The sequence below is a fragment of the Coregonus lavaretus genome (genome assembly GCF_964263955.1).
Source record: "Coregonus lavaretus genome assembly, chromosome: 19".
Lineage (NCBI taxonomy): Eukaryota > Metazoa > Chordata > Actinopteri > Salmoniformes > Salmonidae > Coregonus > Coregonus lavaretus.
Window position 1 is genome coordinate 35,256,543 of NC_140006.1, and position 25,981 is coordinate 35,282,523.

The 25,981-nt window shown below is 43.1% G+C and overlaps 1 protein-coding gene and 1 pseudogene across 2 annotated transcripts in view; one reads left to right on the top strand and one right to left on the bottom strand.

Moving 5' to 3' along the window:
* Positions 1-213: 213 nt before the first annotated feature.
* LOC311146236 (plexin domain-containing protein 2-like) lies at positions 214-11,031 on the top strand (the record flags this gene model as incomplete). The annotated part of the gene is made up of 14 exons (XM_084182740.1): positions 214-301; positions 2,635-2,807; positions 3,520-3,663; positions 3,899-3,968; positions 4,116-4,238; positions 4,446-4,564; positions 4,672-4,771; positions 4,907-5,002; positions 7,165-7,246; positions 7,415-7,475; positions 7,573-7,813; positions 10,066-10,104; positions 10,351-10,514; positions 10,801-11,031. The coding sequence occupies 14 exons, from the start codon at positions 214-216 to the stop codon at positions 11,029-11,031; spliced, it is 1,731 nt and encodes a 576-aa protein (XP_084038866.1).
* A 2,488-nt stretch (positions 11,032-13,519) lies between these two features.
* Positions 13,520-25,981, bottom strand: part of LOC311146281 (rab effector MyRIP-like) — a 33,325-nt pseudogene continuing 20,863 nt past the window's right edge. Inside the window, exons 10-14 of the transcript in view lie at positions 25,465-25,817; positions 21,820-21,987; positions 21,511-21,672; positions 14,422-14,517; positions 13,520-13,543 (exon numbers count right to left, since the gene is read on the bottom strand). The product of the transcript in view is annotated as a rab effector MyRIP-like (transcript). The remainder of the gene's footprint in view (positions 13,544-14,421; positions 14,518-21,510; positions 21,673-21,819; positions 21,988-25,464; positions 25,818-25,981) is intronic.

Consider the following 25,981-nt stretch of genomic DNA (forward strand, 5'->3'; position numbering starts at 1 on the left):
CCGGCGACGGGAAGTATTGCTATTGAAATGTTTAGTAGTTTATGTTAAAAATGCAACTACTGGATTTTATTTCATACCCTGCTCAGCGTTTTTGTTTGAGAAGTGGACAACCTTCTGATGCAATAGTACAGCCTTGATACTTCAAACCAAAAGGCCCTATCCAGATGAATAGTTGTCAAACAGAGTTTTTATTTGATAGTGTGCCTTGGGGTGATGATGACGAAGACTCTCAATTTTATCACCGGAATATTTCTAGTTTTCCAGTATCAAATAAGTAATGTGGAATTAATGCATGCAAGTGGTAAGTCATTATTTAAAATAGTATTTATTTATTGTAAGTCATCAATTAAAATAGTATTTATTTATAGTAAGTCGTTATTTAATATAGTCTTTATTTATTGTAAGTAATTAGTTAAAATAGTCTTTATTTTTTGTAAGTCATTATTAAAAATAGTCTTTATTTATTGTAAGTCATCATTTGAAATTGTCTTTATTTATTGTAAGTCATTATTTAAAACAGTCTTTATTTATTGTAAATCATTATTAAAAATAGTCTTTATTTATTATAAGTCAGCATAAAAAATTGTAATCATTTATTGTAAGTCATTATTTAAAATAGTCTTTATTTATTGTAAGTTATTAGTTAAAATAGTCTTTATTTATTGTAAGTCAGTATTTAAAGTAGTCTTTATTTATTGTAAGTCATTATTTAAAATAGTCTTTATTTATTGTAAGTCAGTATTTAAAGTAGTCTTTATTTATTGCAAGTAATTATTTAAAATAGTCTCTATTTATTGCAAGTCATTATTTAAAATAGTCTTAATTTATTGTAAGTTATCATTTGAAATTGTATTTATTTATTTTAAGTCATTATTGAAAACAGTCTTTATTTATTGTAAGTCATTATTTAAAACAGTCTTTATTTATTGTAAGTCAGCATTAAAAATAGTAATCATTTATTGTAAGTCATTATTTAAAATAGTCTTTATTTATTGTAAGTTATTAGTTAAAATAGTCTTTATTTATTGTAAGTCAGTATTTAAAGTAGTCTTTATTTATCGTAAGTCATTATTTAAAATAGTATTTATTTATTGTAAGTCAGTATTTAAAGTAGTCTTTATTTATAGTAAGTCATTATTTAAAGTAGTCTTTATTTATCGTAAGTCATTATTTTAAAATAGTCTTTATTTATTGTAAGTCATTATTGTTCTCTCTGGTGTGTTTTGTTTTTTGAAGCTCAGCCATGTGCACTAAGATTTCTGTATAGCCTTAATGTTTTGGCAAGTTATTCACCTTTTAAATAAATCAAAATATTGAATAAATTACTGTAAACATTAGACCATAAAAGTACAGGATAAAATGCTGTGATAGGCTACATCACTGCAATACTGAATCCTTAAAGAGTGGACACGGTTGTCTGGCATATAATAGAATACTTCCCAAGGGACCTTCCTAAGATAAGAGGAGAAAAGTTTAACTTAACAAGATAACAGGACTTGCTACAGAAATGTCACTTTACTGACATGCATGTAGGTTTATTACTGCTTTAGTGTCAGTTCATGGCTCATTAAATGGGCAATATGCAATTGCTACATTCATTATTGTACCCATTTATATACCCATTGATTCTTGAAGAATATAACTTATAAATGCCTCATGAGCTTAGTTCAACTGTCTTACCCCATCAGCACCCAAAATATAAGCTTGTTTTACTCTTTTGTTTGTAAGCAAAGTAATTGTAAACAAACACTGTATAGCCTCAAAACATGATTAAAACTGTTAATTTGATCTCATGGATGGTCAGTCCTTGCATCCATAGCTCTGTCTAAGAAGTTGACAGTGGCTACATTTCTCCAGCCCCATCCCTAAGCTATTTACCAGGGTGCCCGCTTTCTTATTGTTTGAACTGCAGACTGCCCATTAAACCAGTTCTTTAAGGTGTTCTATATGTCTCCAAACCACAATAACAATTCTAAGTCTGCTGTTGATAGTAGAACACTATGTGACACACTCTATGAAACTCACAACATGTCTTCCTCCATCATAGCTGCCCCCATAACCTCTGGGTTGGGCCTGCTAGTGTGAAGAATGTGCGGCAGCCTTTCACTCTCTCCTGCGAAAAGAGGGGGGAGTTTAGATGCACTGCTGTCCCTGGCAGGATGATTGAGTGGGGGTGGATGTTTGTTTTGCCCAGGGAAGAGACGTTAGTATGCTGTCTGTGTCTGTCTCATGTTGACACTGGCATGCAGGCAGATGTAGGCTAGTATATAAAGATGGGTTTAGTTCCAAGGACTGTCTCTGTCTGAAGACGTTCAACATGTCATTGTCACCCTCACATAGGAGATTCCTGGGCCCTTTTCAAACACTGGTGAGATGAAACATAACCAGCACACTATGTCATAGGGAGCCCCTTCTACTCTCCTCAGGGGTCTCCCATGCTGGTGTGCAGGGGCTGGCCCTCTCTAGAGGAGTGTCAGATCTGGATCAAATACATTATGTGTCAAATACTTTGAAGTGTGCGGTTGATTTAGCTTGAGCGAAATTCAGGGGGGTTTGCACTTTTGCATTGGTTCCATTGTATCAGGCTAAATCAAGCACACCTCATGTATCTGAACGTGTTTTTGTTTGGTCCAGGTCTGGAGAGTGTGTCTGAGGACCAGGCATCCTCCAGCCAGAGGTGGAGGAGGTGGCTGGCCACCCCCAGGCCGGGGGCCTCGAGCTGGGCCAGTGACGACCGCCACGGCCACTACAAGGACCAGGATGACCTACTGACTGAGGAGAGACATGACAACAGCTCCCAGATTGAAGTAGGAACAACAACAATAACAATAACAACAACAACAACAACCATTTTAAGGGCCAGGTGTTTTCCATCATGACCAGGCCAGTAAAAAACTCTGAGCCCTAGTTAATTAGACCCCAGAGTGTTTCTTGGCCAGGTCTTGTGTTTAGGAAAAGTCAGGACCCTGTAATGTTTAATAATGTTTCTTGTTCTAACTGTCATATTGACATGATATAGCCCCGTGTAGCTCAGTTGGTAGAGCATGGTGCTTGCAACGCCAGGGTTGTGGGTTCGATTCCCACGGGAGGCCAGTATATAAAAATAAAATGTATGCACTCACTAACTGTAAGTCGCTCTGGATAAGAGTGTCTGCTAAATGACTAAAATGTAAATATAGAACTCTACACACTCTATATCTCAATGTCAGAATCAAGCTTGAAATTATCTCTCATTGTTCAGCACATATTCAGGACTTATAGTGTATACCATCGAACACAGTGTTTCCCAACAGTACACATTTCTATTGTAACCCTGGACAAGCACACCTGATTCAACTTGTCAACTAATCATCAAGCCCTCAACGAGTTGAATGAGGCATGTTTGTCAAGGGCTACAACGAAACTGTGTACTGTTGGGAGTACTGGAGGACTGGAGTTGGGAAACACTGATTTATTCTTACATGAATGTTGTTTATCCCAGGAAACACTGAATTCTAACATGAATGTTGTTTATCCCAGGATATGAACCATAACTACTACACCTCTAAGATATACGGGGCTGCAGAGACTGCTGGTAAATCTCTGTGGGTGGACATAGACCAGCTGGACCCAGGGAAGGGGAAGATCCACGGCCTGCTGTCCAACACACACAGACAAGCAGCGGTACGCAGCCTTAGGGCAGGGGATATCAAACCATCAGGGATAACGGCATGCTCCTGTTTAGTGCATGCTGTCATGACAAGTCAGCACCTAGCTCTTGCATTTATCAGGAGTCGACTGTATGTTTACATACTACACTGTATGACTTTTACAATATAAGTGATGATTACTCATACCTTGTGTCACCTTGTCTTGTCACTGGAACTCAACTTTGTGTTTGTGGTTTTTCTTCTTTCAGAGAGTTCATCTGTCCTTTGACTTCCCTTTCTATGGTCACATACTGAGAGAAATCACAGTGGCAACTGGTGGTACGTCAAACTCTGATGTATGAGAATGAGTATGTGACCATTAGCACCATTATAAGAGACCTCCACCATCACTTCCTGAAATAAGAGCTGTGTGTGTGTGTGTGTGTGTGTGTGTGTGTGTGTGTGTGTGCGCACGCTCTCCACCAGGTTTCATCTACACAGGAGATGTCATCCACAGGATGCTGACAGCCACTCAGTACATCGCCCCTCTGATGGCCAACTTTGACCCCAGTATGTCCACAAACTCCACTATCAGTTACTTTGACAACGGTAAGACATATAGACATAGAGCCAAACAGGCAATTGTGTCTCTATAGATGCTAAGCCCTGCTCAGTCAATCAAAGGTTTTTTAGAAAAGTCAATGACAACTAACCTTATCCATGTGCAGTGAAATAACATAGCTACTGTCTTTGTGTATCAATCACAACGTTGGTGGTTTTAACCAGCCTGTGTGTGTTTCTCTGTCTGTCCTCTAGGCACAGCCTTGGTAGTCCAGTGGGATCAGGTTCACCTGCAGGACAGTGTCAGTCAAGGTCCATTTACCTTCCAGACTGCTCTGCACAGCGACGGACGCATCGTCTTTGCCTACAAAGAGGTGACGCCCCTCTTCCTCGCTAACTGTTACTTATTCTAGAGAAGTAGAGTTATTTGCCATTAGCTTTAATTGTAGTTCATTTGTACACCTCATTGTCCTGTGTGTAGGTTCCCATTGACATCAGTGAGATCAGGTCATTGAACCACCCTGTCAAAGTGGGCCTCTCAGATGCATTTGTGGTGCTTCATGAGATTGAGCAGATACCCAGTGAGTACCATCATACTTCACTACTCTACTGAGAGTGTCTCTGTGTCGTCGTTCCCCCCCCTCATCCCTGGTCCTCCAGTATGATTAGACCTGACTGCAGTCTGACCACCATTGACAACCTTCTCATTATGCCAGATGTTCGCAGGAGGACCATCTATGAGTACCACAAAGTGGACATCCTCAAGTCCAAGATCGCCAACTCTACAGCGGTTGAGATGCTTCCTCTGCCCAGTAAGTCTATAGCCCCGTTAATACCTGGTTCTAACATGTGTCCTGTTTCCTGATATTGTCCACATTCTGATTTTGCCCACATTTTCAGACTTGCGTCTACACATAGTGTTAAAATAGTGTCTCTTATCTGTCCACTGTGTCCACTGTGTGACCTGATTTCCTGGTCTCTCCCTGTATGCAAATCATTTGACAGATATTTTAAGACATACAGTGCTATCGGAAAGTATTCAGACCCCTTCCCTTTTTCCACATTTTGTTACGTAATGTATTATAATGACAAAGTGAAACAGGTTTTTTTGACATTTTTGCACATTTATTCCAAATTAAAAACTGACCCTTTGCTATGAGACTCAAAATTGAGCTCAGTTGCATCCTGTTTCCATTGATCATCCTTGAGATGTTTCTACAACTTGATTGGAGTCCACCTGTGGTAAATTCAATTGATTGGACATGACTATATGACTGTCTATATAAGGTCCCACAGTTGAAAACAAGCCGTGAGGTCGAAGGATTTGTCCGTAGACCTCCAAAACAGGATTGTGTCGAGGCACAGATCTGGGAAAGGGTACCAAAAAATGTCTGCAGCATTGAAGGTCCCCAAGAACACAGTGGCCTCCATCATTAAATGGAAGAAGTTTGGAACCACAAAGACTCTCCCTAGAGCTGGCAGCCCGGCCAAACTGAGCAATCGGGGGAGAAGGGCCTTGGTCAGGGAGGTGACAAGAACCCAATGGTCACTCTGACAGAGCTCCAGAGTTCCTCTGTGGAGATGGGAGAACCTTCCAGAAGGACAACCATCTCTGCAGCACTCCACCAATCAGGCCTTTATGGTAGAGTGGCCAAATGGAAGCCACTCCTCAGTAAAAGGCACATGACAGCCCTCTTGGAGTTTGCCAAAAGGCACCTAAAGGACTCTCAGACCATGAGAAACAAAATGATCTGGTCTGATGAAACCAAGATTGAACTCTTTGGCCTGAATGCCAAGTGTCACGTCTGGAATAAAAACCTGGCACCATCCCTACGATGAAGCATGGTGGTGCCAGCATCATGCTGTGGGGATGTTTTTCAGTGGCAGGGACTGGGAGACTAGTCAGGATTGAGGGAAAGATGAACGGAGCAAAGTACAGAGCCATCCTTGATGAAAACCTGCTCCAGAGCACTCAGAACCTCAGACTGGGGTGAAGATTCACCTTCCAACAGGACAACAACCCTAAGCACACAGCCAAGACAACATATGACTGGCTTCGAGACAAGTCTCTGAGTGTCCTTGAGTGGCCCAGCCAGAGCCCGGACTTGAACCTGATCTAACATCTCTGGAGAGACCTGAAAATAGCTGTGCAACGACACTCCCCATTCAACCTGATAGAGCTTGAGAGGATCTGCAGAGAAGAATGGGAGAAACTCCCCAAATACAGGTGTGCCAAGCTTGTAGCGTCATACCCAAGAAGACTTGAGGCTGTAATTGCTGCTAAAGGTGCTTCAACAAAGTACTGAGTAAAGGATCTGAATACTTAAGTAAATGTGATTTTTCAGTTTGTAATTTTTATACATTTGCTAAAATGTCTAAAAACCTGTTTTTACTTTGTCATTATGGAGTATTGTGTGTAGATTGATGAGGGGAAAAAACAATTTAATCAATTTTAGAATAAGGCGGTAACGTAACAAAATGTGGAAAAAGTGAAGGGGTCTGAATACTTTCCGAATGCACTGAATATTGATGCCATAAGTCAATGGTGCTTAACAAAATATAGAATAAGTGAAGGGGTCTGAATACTTTCGGAATGGACTGTATATTGATGCCATAAGTCAATGGTGCCACCTGTCAATGGTTTTAGAGGGCTGTATAATGATGATTTGAATGGTTTCACTGTCCAGATCCGACTACACTTGTAAGATATCAAGACTACCTCTGGAGGTGTTCAGGAAGATCTGATCACAATCAGACCACAATGCGTCTTTTAATTGTCTACACCTGTCCAAAAATGTGGGCACAATCAGAATGCGGATTAGATCAGGGCAAAGGACACATGTTAGAACCAGGCATAAACGGGGCTTAAGTCTACAGGGTTCTTTACAGTTAGATCTATGGTAATGATTTGTGCTGGGCTAGAGCAAAAATGTGCAACTTTTGGGGTACTAGGATCTCGCTTTTTTTCTCTCAGCTTGTCTTCAGTTCTCCAGCTGTGGACCCTGTGTGTCATCTGAGATCAGCTTCAACTGCAGCTGGTGCAGCAGACTACACAGGTAAAAGTCAAGTCCAGGTCAAGTTTGTTGTTGCCATTTGTAGGTACAGAATGCATACAGTGGAATTTTGCTGTGACATGAGTTCATAGAGAAAAGTAACAACCTATCGCTACCATATGAGTACCACGTTGTGTCCTAATGGTTGTTCTGTTCTGTTATTTATAACAGGTGCTCCAGTGGCTTCGACCGGCATCGTCAGGACTGGATAGATAAGGGCTGTCCTGAAGAGGTATTGAACAGTTCACTATTCACTTCATTTGTTTTCTTCTGCCTCAAGGAAACTATTTCAAAACTGGAAACTAATTCACGCTGTCTTGATTTCACAGGGGAAAAACCAGAGCTGTGTTCAGATGGTTCACACCAACACCAACACCACAACACCTTACAATGTTCCTAATGCTCACACTACAACCACTCCAGTTGCCACGACAAGAACAGTGCGACAACGGACTACCACCTCCATCACCACGACTACCTCCACTACCACCACTACCACTACCACTACTACAACCAGACCCATACCCAATGTCACCACTGCCCTCCCCTTCACCAGTGCTCCTACGGTGGGTAAGTAGTAGTACCACTACCTGGCCTTTTTGATCAAGACACGTTTACCATTTGGCGCCATGGGGATGCTAGGATGAGTGAGTGACATTTACCAAACCCTTTTACTATGACTTAACATTTACCAAGCCCTCGTGGGTTTACAATGACTTCATATTTTAAAAGACTGAAGTGGTGCAAGAAATAGTGTAAACTCGTTCTAGTTCACTCCTGCTTACACAATCCAATGCTTTGAAACCACTTGATGGGAAGTGAACAAGTGCACACCTGGAAGTGAACAAATGCACACTTCGGGTAGAAGGATATAGAATGGGAGTTGGGCTGCGGTTTGTGTTTGCTTTAGTTGCTCAGGAACGTAGAGATGACGAGGGTCCGGTCTGCAGCTATTTCCCAGCCTGCTGTCAGATAATTGTGCAGCCGCTTATACAACGCAATGACAAATACTGCACACTGGCACCATACTGCACACGCTGACCTTATCTGCTGAATGATGCTTCTCACTGGGTATCTGTCTATGTCGGACTGGGGAGGGTGGAAGGTACACTACCAGTCAAAAGTTTGGACACACCTACTCATTCAAGGGTTTTTCTTTATTTTTACTATTTTTTACATTGTAGAATAATAGTGAAGACATCAAAACTATGAAATAACACACATGGAATCATGTAGTAAACCAAAAAGTTTTCAACAAATCAAAATATATTTTATATTTGAGATTCTTAAAAGTAGCCACCCTTTGCCTTGATGACAGCTCTGCACACTCTTGGCATTCTCTCAACCAGCTTCACCTGGAATGCTTTTCCAACAGTCTTGAAAGAGTTCCTACATATGCAGAGCACTTGTTGGCTGCTTTTCCTTCACCCTGCGGACCAACTCATCCCAAACCATCTCAATTGGGTTGAGGTCAGGGGATTGTGGAGGCCAGGTCATCTGATGCAGCACTCCATCCCTCTCCTTCTTGGTAATATAGCCCTTAAACAGCCTGGAGGTGTGTTGGATCATTGTCCTGTTGATAAACAAATGATAGTCTCACTAAGCCCAAACCAGATGGGATGGTGTATCACTGTAGAAGGCTGTGGTAGCCATGCTGGTTAAGTGTGCCTTGAATTCTAAACAAATCACAGACAGTGTCACGACAAAGCACCCCCACACCATAACACCTCCTCCTCCATGCTTTACCACCGCGGAGATCATCCGTTCACCCACACCGCGTCTCACAAAGACACGGTGGTTGGAACCAAAAATCTCAAATTTGGACTCCAGACCAAAGGACAGAGTTCCACCGGTCCAATGTCCATTGCTCGTGTTTCTTGGTGTCCTTTAGTAGTGGTTTCTTTGCAGCAATTCGACCATGAAGGCCTGATTCACACCGTCCCCTCTGAACAGTTGATGTTGAGGTGTGTCTGTTACTTGAACTCTGTGAAGCATTTATTTGGGCTGCAATTTCTGAGGCTGGTAACTCTGATTAAGTTATCCTCTGCAGCAGAGGTAACTCTGGGTCTTCCATTCCTGTGGTGGTCCTCATGAGAACCAGTTTCATCATAGCACTTGATGGTTTTTGCGACTGCACTTGAAGAAACTTTAAAAGTTCTTGAAATGTTCCATATTGACTGACCTTCATGTCTTAAAGTAATGATGGACTGTTGTTTCTCTTTGCTTATTTGAGCTGTTCTTGCCATAATATGGACTTGGTCTTTTACCAAATAGGGCTATCTTCTGTATACCCCCCCACCATGTCACAACATAACTGATTGGCTCAAACGCATTAAGAAGGAAAGAAATCCCACAAATGAACTTTTAAGAAGGCACACCTGTTCATTGAAATCCATTCCAGGTGACTACCTCATGAAGCTGGTTGAGAGAATGTCAAGAGTGTGCAAAGCTGTCATCAAGGCAAAGGGTGGCTATTTGAAGAATCTCAAATACAAAATATGTTTTGATTTGTTGAACACTTTTTTGGTTACTACATGATTCCATATGTGTTATTTCATAGTTTTGATGTCTTCACTATTATTCTACAATGTATAAAATAGTAAAAATAAAGAAAAACCCTGGAATGAGTAGGTGTGTCCAAACTTTTGACTGGTACTGTATGTTCTCATCGTATACTGTTTATGAACGCATACATGCCTATATGGCTCTGGGGTAAACATTAACTACAGGCCTCAGAAAGCTGGTGACCAGTTTTGATTTAATTGGGCCCTTGGTGTCCAAACAAATCATTTACACATCCATATGTATTTTTCTTCTTTCAGATGACACAAAGATTTCCCTGCACACAGTAAAAGAAGCGTGTAAGTGGTTGCCAATCTCTTGCATGGTTCCAACATTCTCATGAATAAAACATATGATCACGATAGGCAGGGTTTGCACTTTTAAGACTATTACATTGGTTCCATTACACTGGCAAGCTAAATAAAACACACCTAAAGCATTTTTATGAAAACAAATATTATTTTGACCCAGATATGAGCAACAACCCAGCAAACAGTGAAGATTCCTCCAACGTTAGGTATCGTCCGTTACTTCTCCCCCTCCAGCTGCTGAAGTGGACGAGCCAGAGGAGGAGCAGAGAGACGTGCACCTACAGACTGGTCTCCTGGTGGGCATCTCGCTGGCCATGATTGCCATGGCAGCAGCTGTCATAGCAACGGTGTACATGTACAACCACCCGACCTCCAGCGCCAGCCTATTCTTCATTGAGGTAAGTAGGCCTACTGCCCCCTGCTGGCACTCACAAAGATTAATATGCCTTTATTTACACCTTGATTTGGTAAGGGAAGTCACTGAGAGCACATCTAATTTGATGTATTTTGTTAAAGGCTTAACACACTGTGACATTTAGGTCATTGAAGACCTTCATCAGACAGAACATCAGACCTTGTTTATGCCTACATGGAGTAGTTACACATTTTAGGGAAGCTCCTCTAATACGTATTTTTTTAGCACAAACCTCCTTTCAGTTCTTCTACCTGTGCTTCCGAACCCAGAGGCGGCCCGCACGCTGGCCGGTCATGAAGATGAAGTTCCGTCGCGGCTCTGGGAATCCTGTGTACGCCGAGGTGGAGGCTGCAGGGTTGGAGAAGGACAGTCTGGTGGTCATCGACCCCAAACACACCTTCATCATCTCCGGCCACGACCGCAGGGAGAGCTTCATGGACGGCAAGGACGGCTTCATCGTCCCCAACCAAAGAGAACGCTTCCTGTCAGACCATTGCTGACCGGACCTGACTGGAACTAACCGGATCGGAACTGGACCGGATCTGACCAGAACTAACAAGACCTGACCATTCAGGAGGCTTTGGGGGAAACTAGTATTTTATACTGTGGAAGGAGAATGTATGCTTTCGCTACCTTGCATTCCAACTAAGGTGCATGAATAGAGGAACAGACTGGATTTGTGAGAGACCGTATTCAGATACTTAGAGGACAAATGGACGTTTGTAGGGGGAAAAAACGTATATATTGTTAAAAACCAACATGTTTCGGCCTTCTTCAGTTGTACCGTGGAAGAACTGTGTCAAGTGGAATTCCTTGAACCAATAGATGGCCTTTTATTTAGCACATAAAAACCTCAAGGTTCAGAGCTGCTGAGGAGGAAAAACTAGCTGATTTCAAAAACAATTAAATACATAAGCTAAGAATGTCATCGGCATGTTTAACAGGTTTTGTTTTCCTGGTGGAATGCACTGCTACAGCTGACTGGAGATTGAAATGGCAGTGCCTCAGGAGAATCTCGGGCCTATGCAGAGTGACTGAACTCAACGACAGCTTCAGGACATGCTTGAACAATGTATTGATGATTCTCTACTGTAAATATGCTTTACCTGCTGTCATTTTCATGACATTTGAAACATTTCTAATTCGTGTGAGAATGCTGTGATTGCAGAGGACTGGACACATAATACATTGAACTGGACAGATGAATTTACCTATACCTCTCAGGTCATTTAGTAGTGTTTACTAAATGCAGGCAGTGGAGGTAGGATGCTGTTGAATATCTATGGAAAACAAAGGCAGGAGCACTGCTTGGGTGAAACAAGTGGATGTTAGAGGGTGCTCTTGGAAGCACTCATTGCATTTACGTCATTTAGCAGATGCTCTTATCCAGAGCGACTTACAGTTAGTGAGTGTATGCATACGTTATTTCATTTTTTTCATATGGGCCCCCCGTGGGAATCGAACCCACAACCCTGGCGTTGCAAACACCATGCTCTACCAACTGAGCTACATCCCTGCCGGGTCTCCCAGTCGCGGCCGGCTACGACAGAGCCTGGATTCTAACCAGGATCTCTAGTGGCACAGCTAGCACTGCGATGCAGTGCCTTAGACCACTGCGCCACTCATTAGAACATAAAGGTTGTGTTTAGACAGGCAGCCCAATTCTGATATTTTTTCCACTAATTGGTCTTTTGACCAATCATTTCAGATCTTTTCACATCAAATATTTTTCAGCACTGATCTGATTGGTCGAAAGACCAATTTAGTGAAAAAAATGGCTTGTGTAAACGCAGCCAAAGAACTGTTGAAGTTTGTTTCCATAAAGATGGCCTTTATTTCTCCAGAAAGAAGCCCTGGGAAGATCTCAATTGCATACTCCTCGTGTCCTCTCTCCTCATCTCCTTCTCAAAAACCCAGGACGCGAGGAGCATGCAATTGAGAGGTCCCAGGCTCCATCAGGACCGGAGGAATGTTAGACACTGGTGCCACTTCCTCAGCTCAAAAACCCAAACAAACATATTTTTCCATCTCCTTAAGGTTTGCAAAGCTCTGTGTGTGGATGAATCTCAAGATTGATTACTTCACGGCTTTAGTTCATGACTTTGTTCCCACAATTGTAATTGTGGAAGACAACTACAGGTAGCCTACACAGTGAAACATCTGTCTGTAGGAGCACAATGATAAGCCAAAAGTAATTAAATTGTTATTTTATTGTACATAAATTACAACGTAATATCAAACATCAGATGTTCAAGGTTACAAAGAACTAACAACCATATGAGACTTTCTGTCTACCTGAAAGTATAATATTCTGTATGACCCATATTAATACAGTATAAGACTAATCATTGCTGATTGTTTTTTTAAATTAAGGATGTTATTTAGCACGTATTTCAATAATTGTCTCTTTTGTAATGATTGTTCCCATAACAATGATAGACCAGTGTCTTTTATAAATATTTATCAAACAGGTTAACTGTTAAAAACATGTTAAAACAAGCAGTAGTATAAATCATAGCTTGCCTTTCAGCCAATAGCCACACAGCTTGTTAGTTACATCTCATTCGTCATAACAACGTTCTCGTTATGCTATATAAAAATGGCTCTGGTCACCGATTGGTTGAAAGGTCCAATAACAAAGAGATGATTGACATTTCACTCAACAGCATATTTAAGATAAAGATTCTATAAAACCACTGCTTTGTTTCTTAACTTAATTCATTTATTTTTTACATCAAATTTACATAAAGTATGTAGCTACTATTTTCATCTCTTATTATAAAGAAATGTACAACTCTCGTCTTTATCCACAGTGCCAGAAGTAGTGGTAAAACTGTCAGTCTGTACTCTGTAGTGTCCTGGTGGTTGGTTAAAGGCAGATAGCACCCCTCTTACTGGACACTGATGGTACCATCCTGACTGGACAAGGGGCTCAAGGCACTGGTGTGGGGGGAGTTAAGGGGTCATGGCAGGGGTCAACATGCCTGGTCAGTCCGGCTTAGGTTTCTTTATCTGAGAAGAGATAAGGCATGTGGGTCAAAATACAAAACATGAGACCACACACTATTGAAAACAGGAACTAATGTGAATGTAGTAAATGTGTGACTATCTTGGCATATACAGGTAACTGCAAAAATAATGGAAAAACTTGAGTGACTGAGGGATAAAAAATATACTGAAAGCAGGTGCTTCCACACAGGTGTGGTTCCTGAGTTAATGAAGCTATTAACGTCCCATCATGCTTTGGGTCATGTATAAAAATGCTGGGCAGGCCATTATCTTTTGGCACGAGTGGTCACTGAATGGTTTGATGAGCATGTAAACCATATGCCATGGCTGTCTCAGTCACCAGATCTCAACCCAACTGAACACTTATGGGGTCATGGCAGGGGTTATTCTGGAGCGGCCCCTGAGACAGCATTTTTCACCACCATCAACAAAACACCCAAAAATGTAATTTCTCATGGAAGAATGGTATCGCATCCCTCCAATAGAGTTCCAGACACTGGTAGAATCTATGCCGAGGTGGATTGAAGCTGTTCTGGCTCGTGGTGGCCCAACGCCCTACTAAGACACTTTATGTTGGTGTTTCCTTTATTTTGGCAGTTACCGCTATATGGCATATATAATTACATACTGTATGTATGTATATCTAACCCTTCAAGGGTGGAGCAGGTAGCCGCCTCCTCGTTTGACGTGACGAGTCAAATGTTTGTGGCTGCAGAGAGTCACGTGACACTTGATTAGTTTATTAGAAAATCACACGGTATGTGTTTGTTAAACATTTTTAGTGAGTGACAAGTTGGGACCCTGAGTTTTTCCTGACCCCAAACTGCTGATCAGGAAAACCTCCTGGTCCTAGTCCTAAGTGGCCTGGTCTGGTCCAGTACCTTAGGCTGTTTCTTGGGCTTAGAAAAGCGGTTCTGTGGGACTATGTTGAGACCTGCGATCTTCAGAGCTGCGATCCTGGTTGTGATGTCCGACACCTACAACAAAGTAGAAATATTAATATTCTCTGACTCAGATCAACTTAAAAGGACTTAAAAAACACAATTTAATGTGAATGTTTTAATGTCAATCATAAGGACAACTTTCTAATTCTTTCTTTAAAACATTTTCATTATGTGACAATCACCAACATTCAAACATACCATTTTCTATTTCTAATTTCACCATTCCCGAGGTAAAACCTGAAGTAAAATCCCCTTCTTTCTCCTTTTTTCTAAGCAAAAGACTGCGTCTTAAATGCCACAAAGGGCTCGGGTCAAAAGTCTTGCACTCCCATCAGATTTTTTTATTTATTTCAATATATTATACTTTGCTCAAATGCATGTAATGCCTGATAATTCCAGAAATGCATGGCTATGACATCTAGTTTACAGGGTGGCCAAAGTGGTTCCTAATTCAGCATAAGACATAGTTTGGCCCTTCAGAGGATTCTTAAATTACTCTTTATGTATTGATCAATGGAGATCATTTTTTTTGGCAACCAACCCAAAACCTTGGAAGTGATATAATTTAAATTGTTATGGTGAGTAAAAAAAAGATATACAGTATTTTGAGTTCACCTAATTTTAACATTCTGTCATAAAGAGCACATGTTCAATAAAAAACTATTTTCCCATCTCAAGAGACTTAAAAATACAAAATGCGTGGTCAGTTTCTCTCTTCAGCTTAATTAAATAATGACAAATTATAGTCACTACATGACCGATAATGTATGGCCATCACTGTTGCAGTTGTTAATATGTATATTATTTTTATTTAACTTGTTCCCCTCAATGGTCATGCTGCCCCCTATGGTCATTCCCCCACACCCCCTCAACAGTCTATACTCTGCCTCCACCCCAATGGACATTTATTTATTCATCACTGCTACAGTTGGTATGATGTATGTAGTGTTATTTCTATTGTTGTTGTTTATTATTACCATTTTCATTATTTTATTTCACTGAGTCCTGCATGTTGGAGCTCGAAGCCTATGATTTTAACTGTACCCTGCAATCACACCTGCAACCCTGTACATGTGACTATTAAACACTCTGAATCTCTATCTAAATCATGTTTTTAGTAATTTTCGTAGTAATTGAAATGCATTTAAATGTATTTTAGTGCTTTTGGTATGTGTCAAGTACAATAAAAATACATTTTGACAAAATATATTGTAGTTGTGGCAGCCTATTAGAGGATCTGGAGGAGTGGCTTGTTGGAGGCGTTATAATATGATTTAAATATTGCCATACATTTTAATGTAAACATATATTTCTTACAAATACAATCAAATGTAATATATTTCAAAAGACATTTCCAAATCCTTTAAAAAATATAATCGATAAATATATTTTGAAATATAGTCTAAAATGTAATGTATTTTGAAATACATTAAATACATTTTCCGATGCATTTAACACATATTGTGATATACATTTTACATACATTTATATATACACATTCAAAATACATTCCATAATACAGTGGGGAAAAAAAGTATTTAGTCAGCCACCAATTGTGCAAGTTCTCCCACTTAAAAAGATGAGAGAGGCCTGTAATTTTCATCATAGGTACACGTCAACTATGACAGACAAAATGAGAAGAAAATATCCAGAAAATCACATTGTAGGATTTTTAATGAATTTATTTGCAAATTATGGTGGAAAATAAGTATTTGGTTTCTCAATACTTTGTTATATACCCTTTGTTGGCAATGACACAGGTCTAACGTTTTCTGTAAGTCTTCACAAGGTTTTCACACACTGTTGCTGGTATTTTGTCCCATTCCTCCATGCAGATCTCCTCTAGAGCAGTGATGTTTTGGGGCTGTCGCTGGGCAACACAGACTTTCAACTCCCTCCAAAGATTTTCTATGGGGTTGAGATCTGGAGACTGGCTAGGCCACTCCAGGACCTTGAAATGCTTCTTACGAAGCCACTCCTTCGTTACCCGGGCGGTGTGTTTGGGATCATTGTCATGCTGAAAGACCCAGCCACGTTTCATCTTCAATGCCCTTGCTGATGGAAGGAGGTTTTCACTCAAAATCTCACGATACATGGCCCCATTCATTCTTTCCTTTACGCGGATCAGTCGTCCTGGTCCCTTCGCAGAAAAACAGCCCCAAAGCATGATGTTTCCACCCCCATGCTTCACAGTAGGTATGGTGTTCTTTGGATGCAACTCAGCATTCTTTGTCTTCCAAACACGACGAGTTGAGTTTTTACCAAAAAGTTATATTTTGGTTTCATCTGACCATATGACATTCTCCCAATCCTCTTCTGGATCATCCAAATGCACTATAGCAAACTTCAGATGGGCCTGGACATGTACTGGCTTAAGCAGGGGGACACGTCTGGCACTGCAGGATTTGAGTCCCTGGCGGCGTAGTGTGTTACTGATGGTAGGCTTTGGTACTTTGGTCCCAGCTCTCTGCAGGTCATTCACTAGGTCCCCCCGTGTGGTTCTGGGATTTTTGCTCACCGTTCTTGTGATCATTTTGACCCCATGGGGTGAGATCTTGCGTGGAGCCCCAGGTCGAGGGAGATTATCAGTGGTCTTGTATGTCTTCCATTTCCTAATAATTGCTCCCACAGTTGATTTCTTCAAACCAAGCTGCTTACCTATTGCAGATTCAGTCTTCCCAGCCTGGTGCAGGTCTACAATTTTGTTTCTGGTGTCCTTTGACAGCTCTTTGGTCTTGGCCATAGTGGAGTTTGGAGTGTGACTGTTTGAGGTTGTGGACAGGTGTCTTTTATACTGATAACAAGTTCAAACAGGTGCCATTAATACAGGTAACGAGTGGAGGACAGAGGAGCCTCTTAAAGAAGAAGTTACAGGTCTGTGAGAGCCAGAAATCTTGCTTGTTTGTAGGTGACCAAATACTTATTTTCCACCATAATTTGCAAATAAATTCATTAAAAATCCTACAATGTGATTTTCTGGATTTTCTTTCCTCAATTTGTCTGTCATAGTTGACGTGCACCTATGGTGAAAATTACAGGCCTCTCTCATCTTTTTAAGTGGGAGAACTTGCACAATTGGTGGCTGACTAAATACTTTTTTTCCCCACTGTACACAGAATGTCATATATTTTAAATGTATTTCTTTTCACCGAATGGGCTACATAGAGAATAGAGGGGCATTTTGGACACTAGCTAGCTAGCTACAGTGCCTTCAGAAAGTATTCATACCCCTTGACTTATTCCACATTTTACAGCCTGAATTCAAAATGGATTAAATAAATAAAACATCTCACCCACCTACAAGCAATACCCCACAATGACAAAGTGAAAACATGTTTTTTAGAAATGTTTGCAAATTTATTGAAAATGAAACACAGAAATATCTAATTTACAGTGCCTTGCAAAAGTATTCATCCCCTTGGCGTTTTTCTTATTTTGTTGCATTACAACCTGTCATTTAAATTGATTTATTTGTATTTCATGTAATGGACATACACAAAATAGTCCAAATAGGTGAAGTGAAATGAAAAAATAACTTGTTTCAAAGAATTCTAAAAAATAAATAACGGAAAAGTGGTGCATGCATATGTATTCACCTCCTTTGCTATGAAGCCCCTAAATAAGATCTGGTGCAACCAATTACCTTCAGAAGTCACATAATTAGTTAAATAAAGTCCACCTGGGTGCAATCTAAGTGTCACATGATCTGTCACATGATCTCAGTATATAAACACCTGTTCTGAAAGAGTCTGCAACACCACTAAGCAAGGGGCACCACCAAGCAAGCGGCACCATGACGACCAAGGAGCTCTCCAAACAGGTCAGGGACAAAATTGTGGAGAAGTACAGATCAGGGTTGGGTTATAAAAAAATATCTGAAACTTTGAACATCCCACGGAGCACCATTGAATCCATTATTAAAAAATGGAAAGAATATGGCACCACAACAAACCTGCCAAGAGAGGGCTGCCCACCAAAACTCATGGACCAGGCAAGGAGGATATTAATCAGAGGCAACAAAAAGACCAAAGATAACCCAGATGGAGCTTCAAAGCTTCACAGCGGAGATTGGAGTATCTGTCCATAGGACCACTTTAAGCCGTACACTCCACAGAGCTGGGCTTTATGGAAGAGTGGCCAGAAAAAAGCCATTGCTTAAAGAAAAAAATAAGCAAACATGTTTGGTGTTCGCCAAAAGGCATGTGGGAGACTCCCCAAACATATGGAAGAAGGTACTCTGGTCAGATGAGACTCAAATTGAGCTTTTTGGCCATCAAGGAAAACGTTTTGTCTGGCGCAAACCCAACACCTCTCATCACCCTGAGAACAGATGTTTTTCATCGGCAGGGACTGGGAAACTGGTCAGGGTTGAAGGAATGATGGATGGCGCTAAATACAGGGAAATTCTTGAGGGAAACCTGTTTCAGTCTTCCAGAGATTTGAGACTGGAACGGAGGTTCACCTTCCAGCAGGACAATGACCCTAAGCATACTGCTAAAGCAACACTTGAGTGGTTTAAGGGGAAACATTTAAATGTCTTGGAATGGCCTAGTCAAAGCCCAGACCTCAATCCAATTGAATCTGTGGTATGACTTAAAGATTGCTGTACACCAGTGGAACCCATCCAATATGAAGGAGCTGGAGCAGTTCTGCCTTAAAGAATGGGCAAAAATCCCAGTGGCTAAATGTGCCAAGCTTATAGAGACATACCCCAAGAGACTTGCAGCTGTAATTACTGCAAAAGGTCTTATTTCTTGTTTGTTTCACAATAAAACATTTACATCAAAACTGCCCTCTACCATTTAGGAACATTCACTGTCTTCTTGTTAGTAAGCAACTCCATTGTAGATTTGGCCTTGTGTTTTAGGTTATTGTCCTGCAGTGTCTGGTGGAGAGCAGACTGAACCAGGGTTTCCTCTAGGATTTTGCCTGTGCTTAGCTCCATTCCGCTTCTTTTTTATCCTGAATAACTACCCAGTCCTTAACAATTACAAGCATACCCATAACATAATAATAATGTGTTGCATTGGATTTGCCCCAAACATAACACTTTGTATTCAGGACAAAAAGTTAATTGCTTTGCCATATTTTTTTGCAGTATTACTTTAGTGCCTTGTTGCAAACAGGATGCATGTTATGGAATATTTTTTATTCTGTACAGGCTTCCTTCTTTTCACTCTGTCAATTAGGTTAGTATTGTGGAGTAACTACAATTTTGTTGATCCATCCTCATTTTTCTCCTATCACAGCCATTAAACTGTAACTGTTGTAAAGCCACCATTGACCTCATGGTGAAATCCCTGAGCGGTTCCCTTCCTCTTCGGCAACTGAGTTAGGAAGGACGCCTGTATCTTTATAGTGACTGGGTGTATTGATGTAATTGTAATTAATAACTTCCCCTTGCTCAAAGTGATATTCAATGTCAGCTTTTTTTATTTTTACCAATCTACCAGTAGGTGCCCTTCTTTGTGAGGCAATGGGAAACCTCCCTGGTCTTTACGGTTGAATCTGTGTTTGAAATTCACTGCTCGACTGAGGGACCTTACAGATAATTGTGTGGGGTACAGAGATGACGTAGTTATTCAAAATTCATGTTAAACACTATTATTGCACACAGAGTGAGTCCACAGTATGTGGATTTGGCTATTTCAGCGACACCCGTTGCTGACAGCCATACAATCTCCATAGACAAAAATTGGCAGTAGAAAGGCCTTACTGAAGAGCTCAGTGACTTTCAACGTGGGACCGTCATAGGATGCCAACTTTCCAACAAGTCAGTTCGTCAAATTTCTGCCTGCTAGAGCTTCCCCGGTCAACTGTAAGTGCTGTTATTGTGAAGCGGAAACGTCTAGGAGCAACAACGGCTCAGCGGCAAAGTGGTAGACCACACAAGCTCACAGAACGGGACCACCGAGTGCTGAAGCGCATAAAAATCGTCTGTCCTCGGTTGCAACACTCACTACCGAGTTCCAAACTGCCTCTTGAAGCAACGTTAGCACAATAACTGTTCGTCAGGAGCTTCATGAAATGGGTTTCCGTGGCCGAGCAGCCGCACACAAACCTAAGCTCACCATGCGCAATGCCAGGCATCGGCTGGAGTGGTGTAAAGCTCGCTGCCATTGGACTCTGGAGCAGTGGAAACGCATTCTCTGGAGAGATGAATCACGCTTCACCGTCTGGCAGTCCGATGGACGAATCTGGGTTTTGCGGATGAAAGGAGAACACTACCTGCCCCAATGCATAGTGCCAACTGTAAAGTTTGGTGGAGGAGGAATAATGATCTGGGGCTGTTTGTTATGGTTCGGGCTAGGCCCCTTAGTTCCAGTGAAGGGAAATCTTAACACTACAGCATACAATGACATTCTAGACGATTCTGTGCTTCCATCTTTGTTGCAACAGTTGGGGAAGGACCTTTCCTGTTTCAGCATGAAAATGTCCCCGTGCACAAAGCGAGGTCAATACAGAAATGGTTTGTCGTGATCGGATTGGAATAACTTGACTGGCCTGCACAGAGCCCTGACCTCAACCCCATCGAACACCTTTGGGATGAATTGCAACGTCGACTGCAAGCCAGTCCTAATATCCCAACATCAGTGCCCGACCTCACTAATGCTCTCATGGCTGAATGGAAGCAAGTCCCCACAGTAATGTCCCAACATCTAGTGGAAAACCTTTCCAGAAGAGTGCAGGATGTTATAGCAGCAAAGGGGGGACCAACTCCATATTAATGCACATGATTTTGGAATGAGATGTTCGACGAGCAGGTGTCCACATACTTTTGGTAATTTAGTGTATTTAGGCTTGCCATAACAAAGGTGTTGAATACTTACTGACCCAAGACATTTCAGCTTTTCATTTTTAATTAATTTGTAAACATTTCAAAAAGGCCAGTGACAAAAAAATATATATTTGATCCATTTTAAATTCAGGCTGTAACACAACAAAATGTGTAAAAAGTCAAGGGGTGTGAATACTTTCTGAAGGCACTGTATGAGACACAGAGGACGTCCAGACTTGAACACACACCTGGAGGTCAGACTGCTGCACCTGGGCAGCAGCCGTTGCCACCTGCTCCTCCAGGTAGTACAGCTCCAGGTCTGAGGTGGCACTGCCGATGGCCCGGGCACACTCCTCCAGGTCGCCAAGCTCCGCCTCCAGGCCGTAAGCCGTGCCCGCCACCACGTACACCTGGTGGGCACAGTTCAGTTGGCACAGACAGACTGACTGACTGTGGTCATTTCAGTTGTATAATATTAACAGAGGTTAGCATCACACACCATTCTTAAACCCACAATGAATATAAGATATGTTGAAAGAACAGACAGACAAACTGACGTTCTCCTCCAGTTTGCTGAGTTGTTCGTCCAGCCTCTTTGTGTCAGTGTTGGGGGACAGTGAGGTGGTGTAGTCATCCCCCTCTACCCCCTGGAGTAGGTCCTCTGTCGCATTTAACACCTTCAGCACCTCAGTGGTGATACTGCGCAGTGACACCGCCGAGTACCTCTATACACACACACACACACACACACACACACACACACACACACACACACACACACACACACACACACACACACACACACACACACACACACACACACACACACACACACACACACAATTGATTGGATTTACACAACTTTTAGGCAATCCCCAAAAGCCTTCTGTTTCTGTGTGTAACACATCCATTAACGTGAGTATAACAGTTTTGAATGAGCAGAGAAGAGCCAAAGAGCAAAGAGAAAGAAATAGTGTTTGATTGATTGATTGATTGGTTGATTGGATTCATAGCGCTATCCCAGTTGCTCTTGGTAAAGATCAAGATATCAGTTAGTTTGTGATGTCAGCTGCTGTAGCAAAGCAGAAAGGAACTGGAGTGTGTCTTCTAGGTTCTTGTCATTAAGACTATATATATATATATATATATATATATATATATGACTATATATTAGGACACAAAGCAATGGAACAAGGAAGGACGGAGGGAAAGGAAAGACAAGAAAGGAAAGTAGAAGGGTCTAGAGTAGCAAGCACAGAGTTAGTGTTACAGCTGTTGGTTGCTTTAGGTTATAAATGTCAGAAGAATTACACAGCCATATACTGTATTTTTTTAGCTAAAGCTAGGTGGCACTCTCTTCTGGCTCCTTAGCTCTGTTGACTTCTGTTTCTATCTCTTCCTTGTCGGTATTCTTCCCAAAATGATCCTCTTCTCTTTCTCCAAGAATCTCTATCTCCTTCTTGCTTGCTTTATCCTCCACCTTCCCACCTTCATATCCCCCTCTTTCTACTCTCTCGCTTTTCTCTTCTTCCATCTCTTGGGACGTCTCGTTCTTTGTCTGGTCCGGTTCCTTTCTCTCATCTACATTCTGTGGTCGGGGACTTGTACGCGTCTCTGTTTCAGTCTGATCCTCTTTCTCTCCAACCTTCTCTCCATCTCGCTCCACGGCGCTTTCTCCTGTCATATCTCTTTCTCTTTCATTCTCACCACCCTCTTCTGTCCCTTCAACCCTTTCTCCAGGTTTGACTCCTGTCTTATCCAAAGTGCAGAACCTGCCTGATAGCTGCTCCAGCATTAACATCTTATTCATTAGATATTCATCTACCTCTTCCTTTAACACTTTTTCTCCAACTTTAATGTTATTCTTTTCCTCTCCTCTCTCTTCTCTTTCTGGGTCCACCACCATCTCTCCATCCATCTCTACCTTAGTTATGTCTCCTACACTCCTCTCTGCTCTCTCCTCCTCCTCTTCCCTCTCTCCTCATTCTCTCCCACTCTGTCCAGTTCATATTCCGTAGAGGAGAATTGGGAGACTGGCCAGGAGGTCTCTCAAATTAGAGCTCAGTTCCTCTTTATCTCCCGTCATCTCCCACAGAGCCTCCGCGTCTATCTCCTCCCTCTCTCCTCCCTCTCTCCTCCATCTCTCTCCTCCATCTCTCCTCCATCTCTCTCCTCCCTCTCTCCTCCATCTCTCTCCTCCCTCTCTCCTCCATCTCTCTCCTCCATCTCTCCTCCATCTCTCTCCTCCCTCTCTCCTCCATCTCTCTCCTCCCTCTCTCCTCCATCTCTCTCCTCCATCTCTCTCCTCCCTCTCTCCTCCCTCTCTCCTCCATCTCTCTCCTCCCTCTCTCCTCCATCTCTCTCCTCCCTCTCTCCTCCATCTCTCTCCTCCCTCTATCTCCTCCCTCTCTCCTCCATCTCTCTCCTCCATCTCTCTCCTCCCTCTCTCCTCCATCTCTCTCCTCCCTCTCTCCTCCATCTCTCTCCTCCCTCTCTCCTCCATCTATCTCCTCCCTCTCTCCTCCATCTCTCTCCTCCCTCTCTCCTCCGAGTCTTTCTCCTCCCTCTCTCCTCCGAGTCTATCTCCTCCCTCTCTCCTCCTCCATCTATCTCCCCCCTCTCTCCTCCTCCATCTCTCTCTTCCCTCTCTCCTCCTCCGTCTATCTCCTCCCTCTCTCCTCCTCCGTCTATCTCCTCCCTCTCTCCATCTCCTCTGTCTCTCTCCTCCCTCTCTCCTCCGCGTCTCTTTCCTCCCTCTCTCCTCTTCAGTCTCTCTCCTCCCTCTCTCCTCCTCCGTCTATCTCCTCCCTCTCTCCTCTCCCGTCTATCTCCTCCCTCTCTCCTCCTCTGTCTATCTCCTCCTTCTCTCTCCTCCCTCTCTCCTCCGTGTCTCTCTCCTCCCTCTCTCCTCCTCAGTCTATCTCCTCCCTCTCTCCTCCTCCGTCTCTATCCTCCCTCTCTCCTCCATCTATCTCCTCCCTCTCTCCTCCTCCGTCTATCTCCTCCCTCTCTCCTCCTCCGTCTATCTCCTCCCTCTCTCCTCCACGTCTCTCTCCTCCCTCTCTCCTCCTCCGTCTCTCTCCTCCCTCTCTCCTCCTCTGTCTCTCTCCTCCCTCTCTCCTCCTCTGTCTATCTCCTCCCTCTCTCCTCCTCCGTCTATCTCCTCCCTCTCTCCTCCTCCGTCTTTCTCCTCCCTCTCTCCTCCGCGTCTCTCTCCTCCCTCTCTCCTCCACATCTATCTCCTCCCTCTCTCCTCCTCCGTCTCTCTCCTCCCTCTCTCCTCCTCCGTCTCTCTCCTCCCTCTCTCCTCCTCTGTCTATCTCCTCCGTCTCTATCCTCCCTCTCTCCTCTTCCGTCTCTCTCCTCCCTCTCTCCTCCTCCGTCTCTCTCCTCCCTCTCTCCTCCGCGTCTCTCTCCTCCCTCTCTCCTCCTCCGTCCATCTCCTCCCTCTCTCCTCCTCCGTCTCTCTCCTCCCTCTCTCCTCCGCGTCTCTCTCCCCCCTCTCTCCTCCACATCTATCTCCTCCCTCTCTCCTCCTCCGTCTATCTCCTCCCTCTCTCCTCCTCCGTCTATCTCCCCCCTCTCTCCTCCTCCTTCTCTCTCCTCCCTCTCTCCTCCTCCCTCTCTCCACACACTCTATCCAGTTAATCCTCTGTGGATGAAAACTGCATGGCATTGACCTGTCTAGCCAGTCTACACAGTTTGGATGTCAGCTCTTCCTTCTCTCCCTCACTCTCTCTTTCTCTCTTCTCCTCCATCTCTTCATTGCTGAGACCCACTCGGTCAAGCTCATCCTCTGTTGATGACAACTGTGTGAATTGGCTAGCCAGCATATGCAACTTGATGGTGAGCTCCTCTCCTCTCCCCCTTCTCCCTCCCTCTCTTCTGCTCTCCTCCTTCCTCTCTTCCTCCCATTCCTCCTCCCACCTACCCACTCTGTCCAACTCATCTTCAGTGGATGTGAGCTCTGTGCCTCTGACCTGACTAGCCAGATTGATAAGTGTCGACCTCAGCTCTCCTCCTCCATCGCCCTCCCTCTACTTTGTCCTCTTCTCCTTTTTACTCTCCTCCGCTCTCCCTCCCGCTATCTCCACCTCCATCTGCCATAACCTCTCCTCCTCCTGATCTCTTTCTCTCTTCAGGAAGGCGAGATGAGGCTTCTGGAGTTTTGACCCTTGACATTCAACCTGACCTTCTCCTACCTCAGACTCGAAGTTGAGGGTGTCGGTGCTGGCGTGGTGGCCCAGCGAGTGTGATGGGATGCTGGGCTGCTGGCCAGCAGAGGCCTGGGTGTCTGGAGCCTCTGACCCCTGGTTGTTGTTGGCGTTGGAGGTCATTTTCCTGCTTATCTCCAGCAGGGCAGCACCCCAGGCCCCTTCACCCCCCTCAGCGTCGTCAGAGCCCATTTCATTGTAGGCGGATATCACACCGAACTCCCACTCCAGGACACTGAATACCAGCAACTTCCACTTGGTCAGCAGGCTGGGCCGAGACAGCTGGGTGCTCTGCAAGGCGATCCAATTCCCGTAAGGGCTCTTCAGCACTGAGGATGCACCTCACACACACAAGGGTAGATAGATGCCACACACACACACACCACCACAGACAGACATGTAAACACACATACACACACATGCACAGATGCACGCACACACACACACACAGCAGATAGACAGGCGGAAACACAACCACAAAGGAGGAAGCCTTTAGCCACCAGTC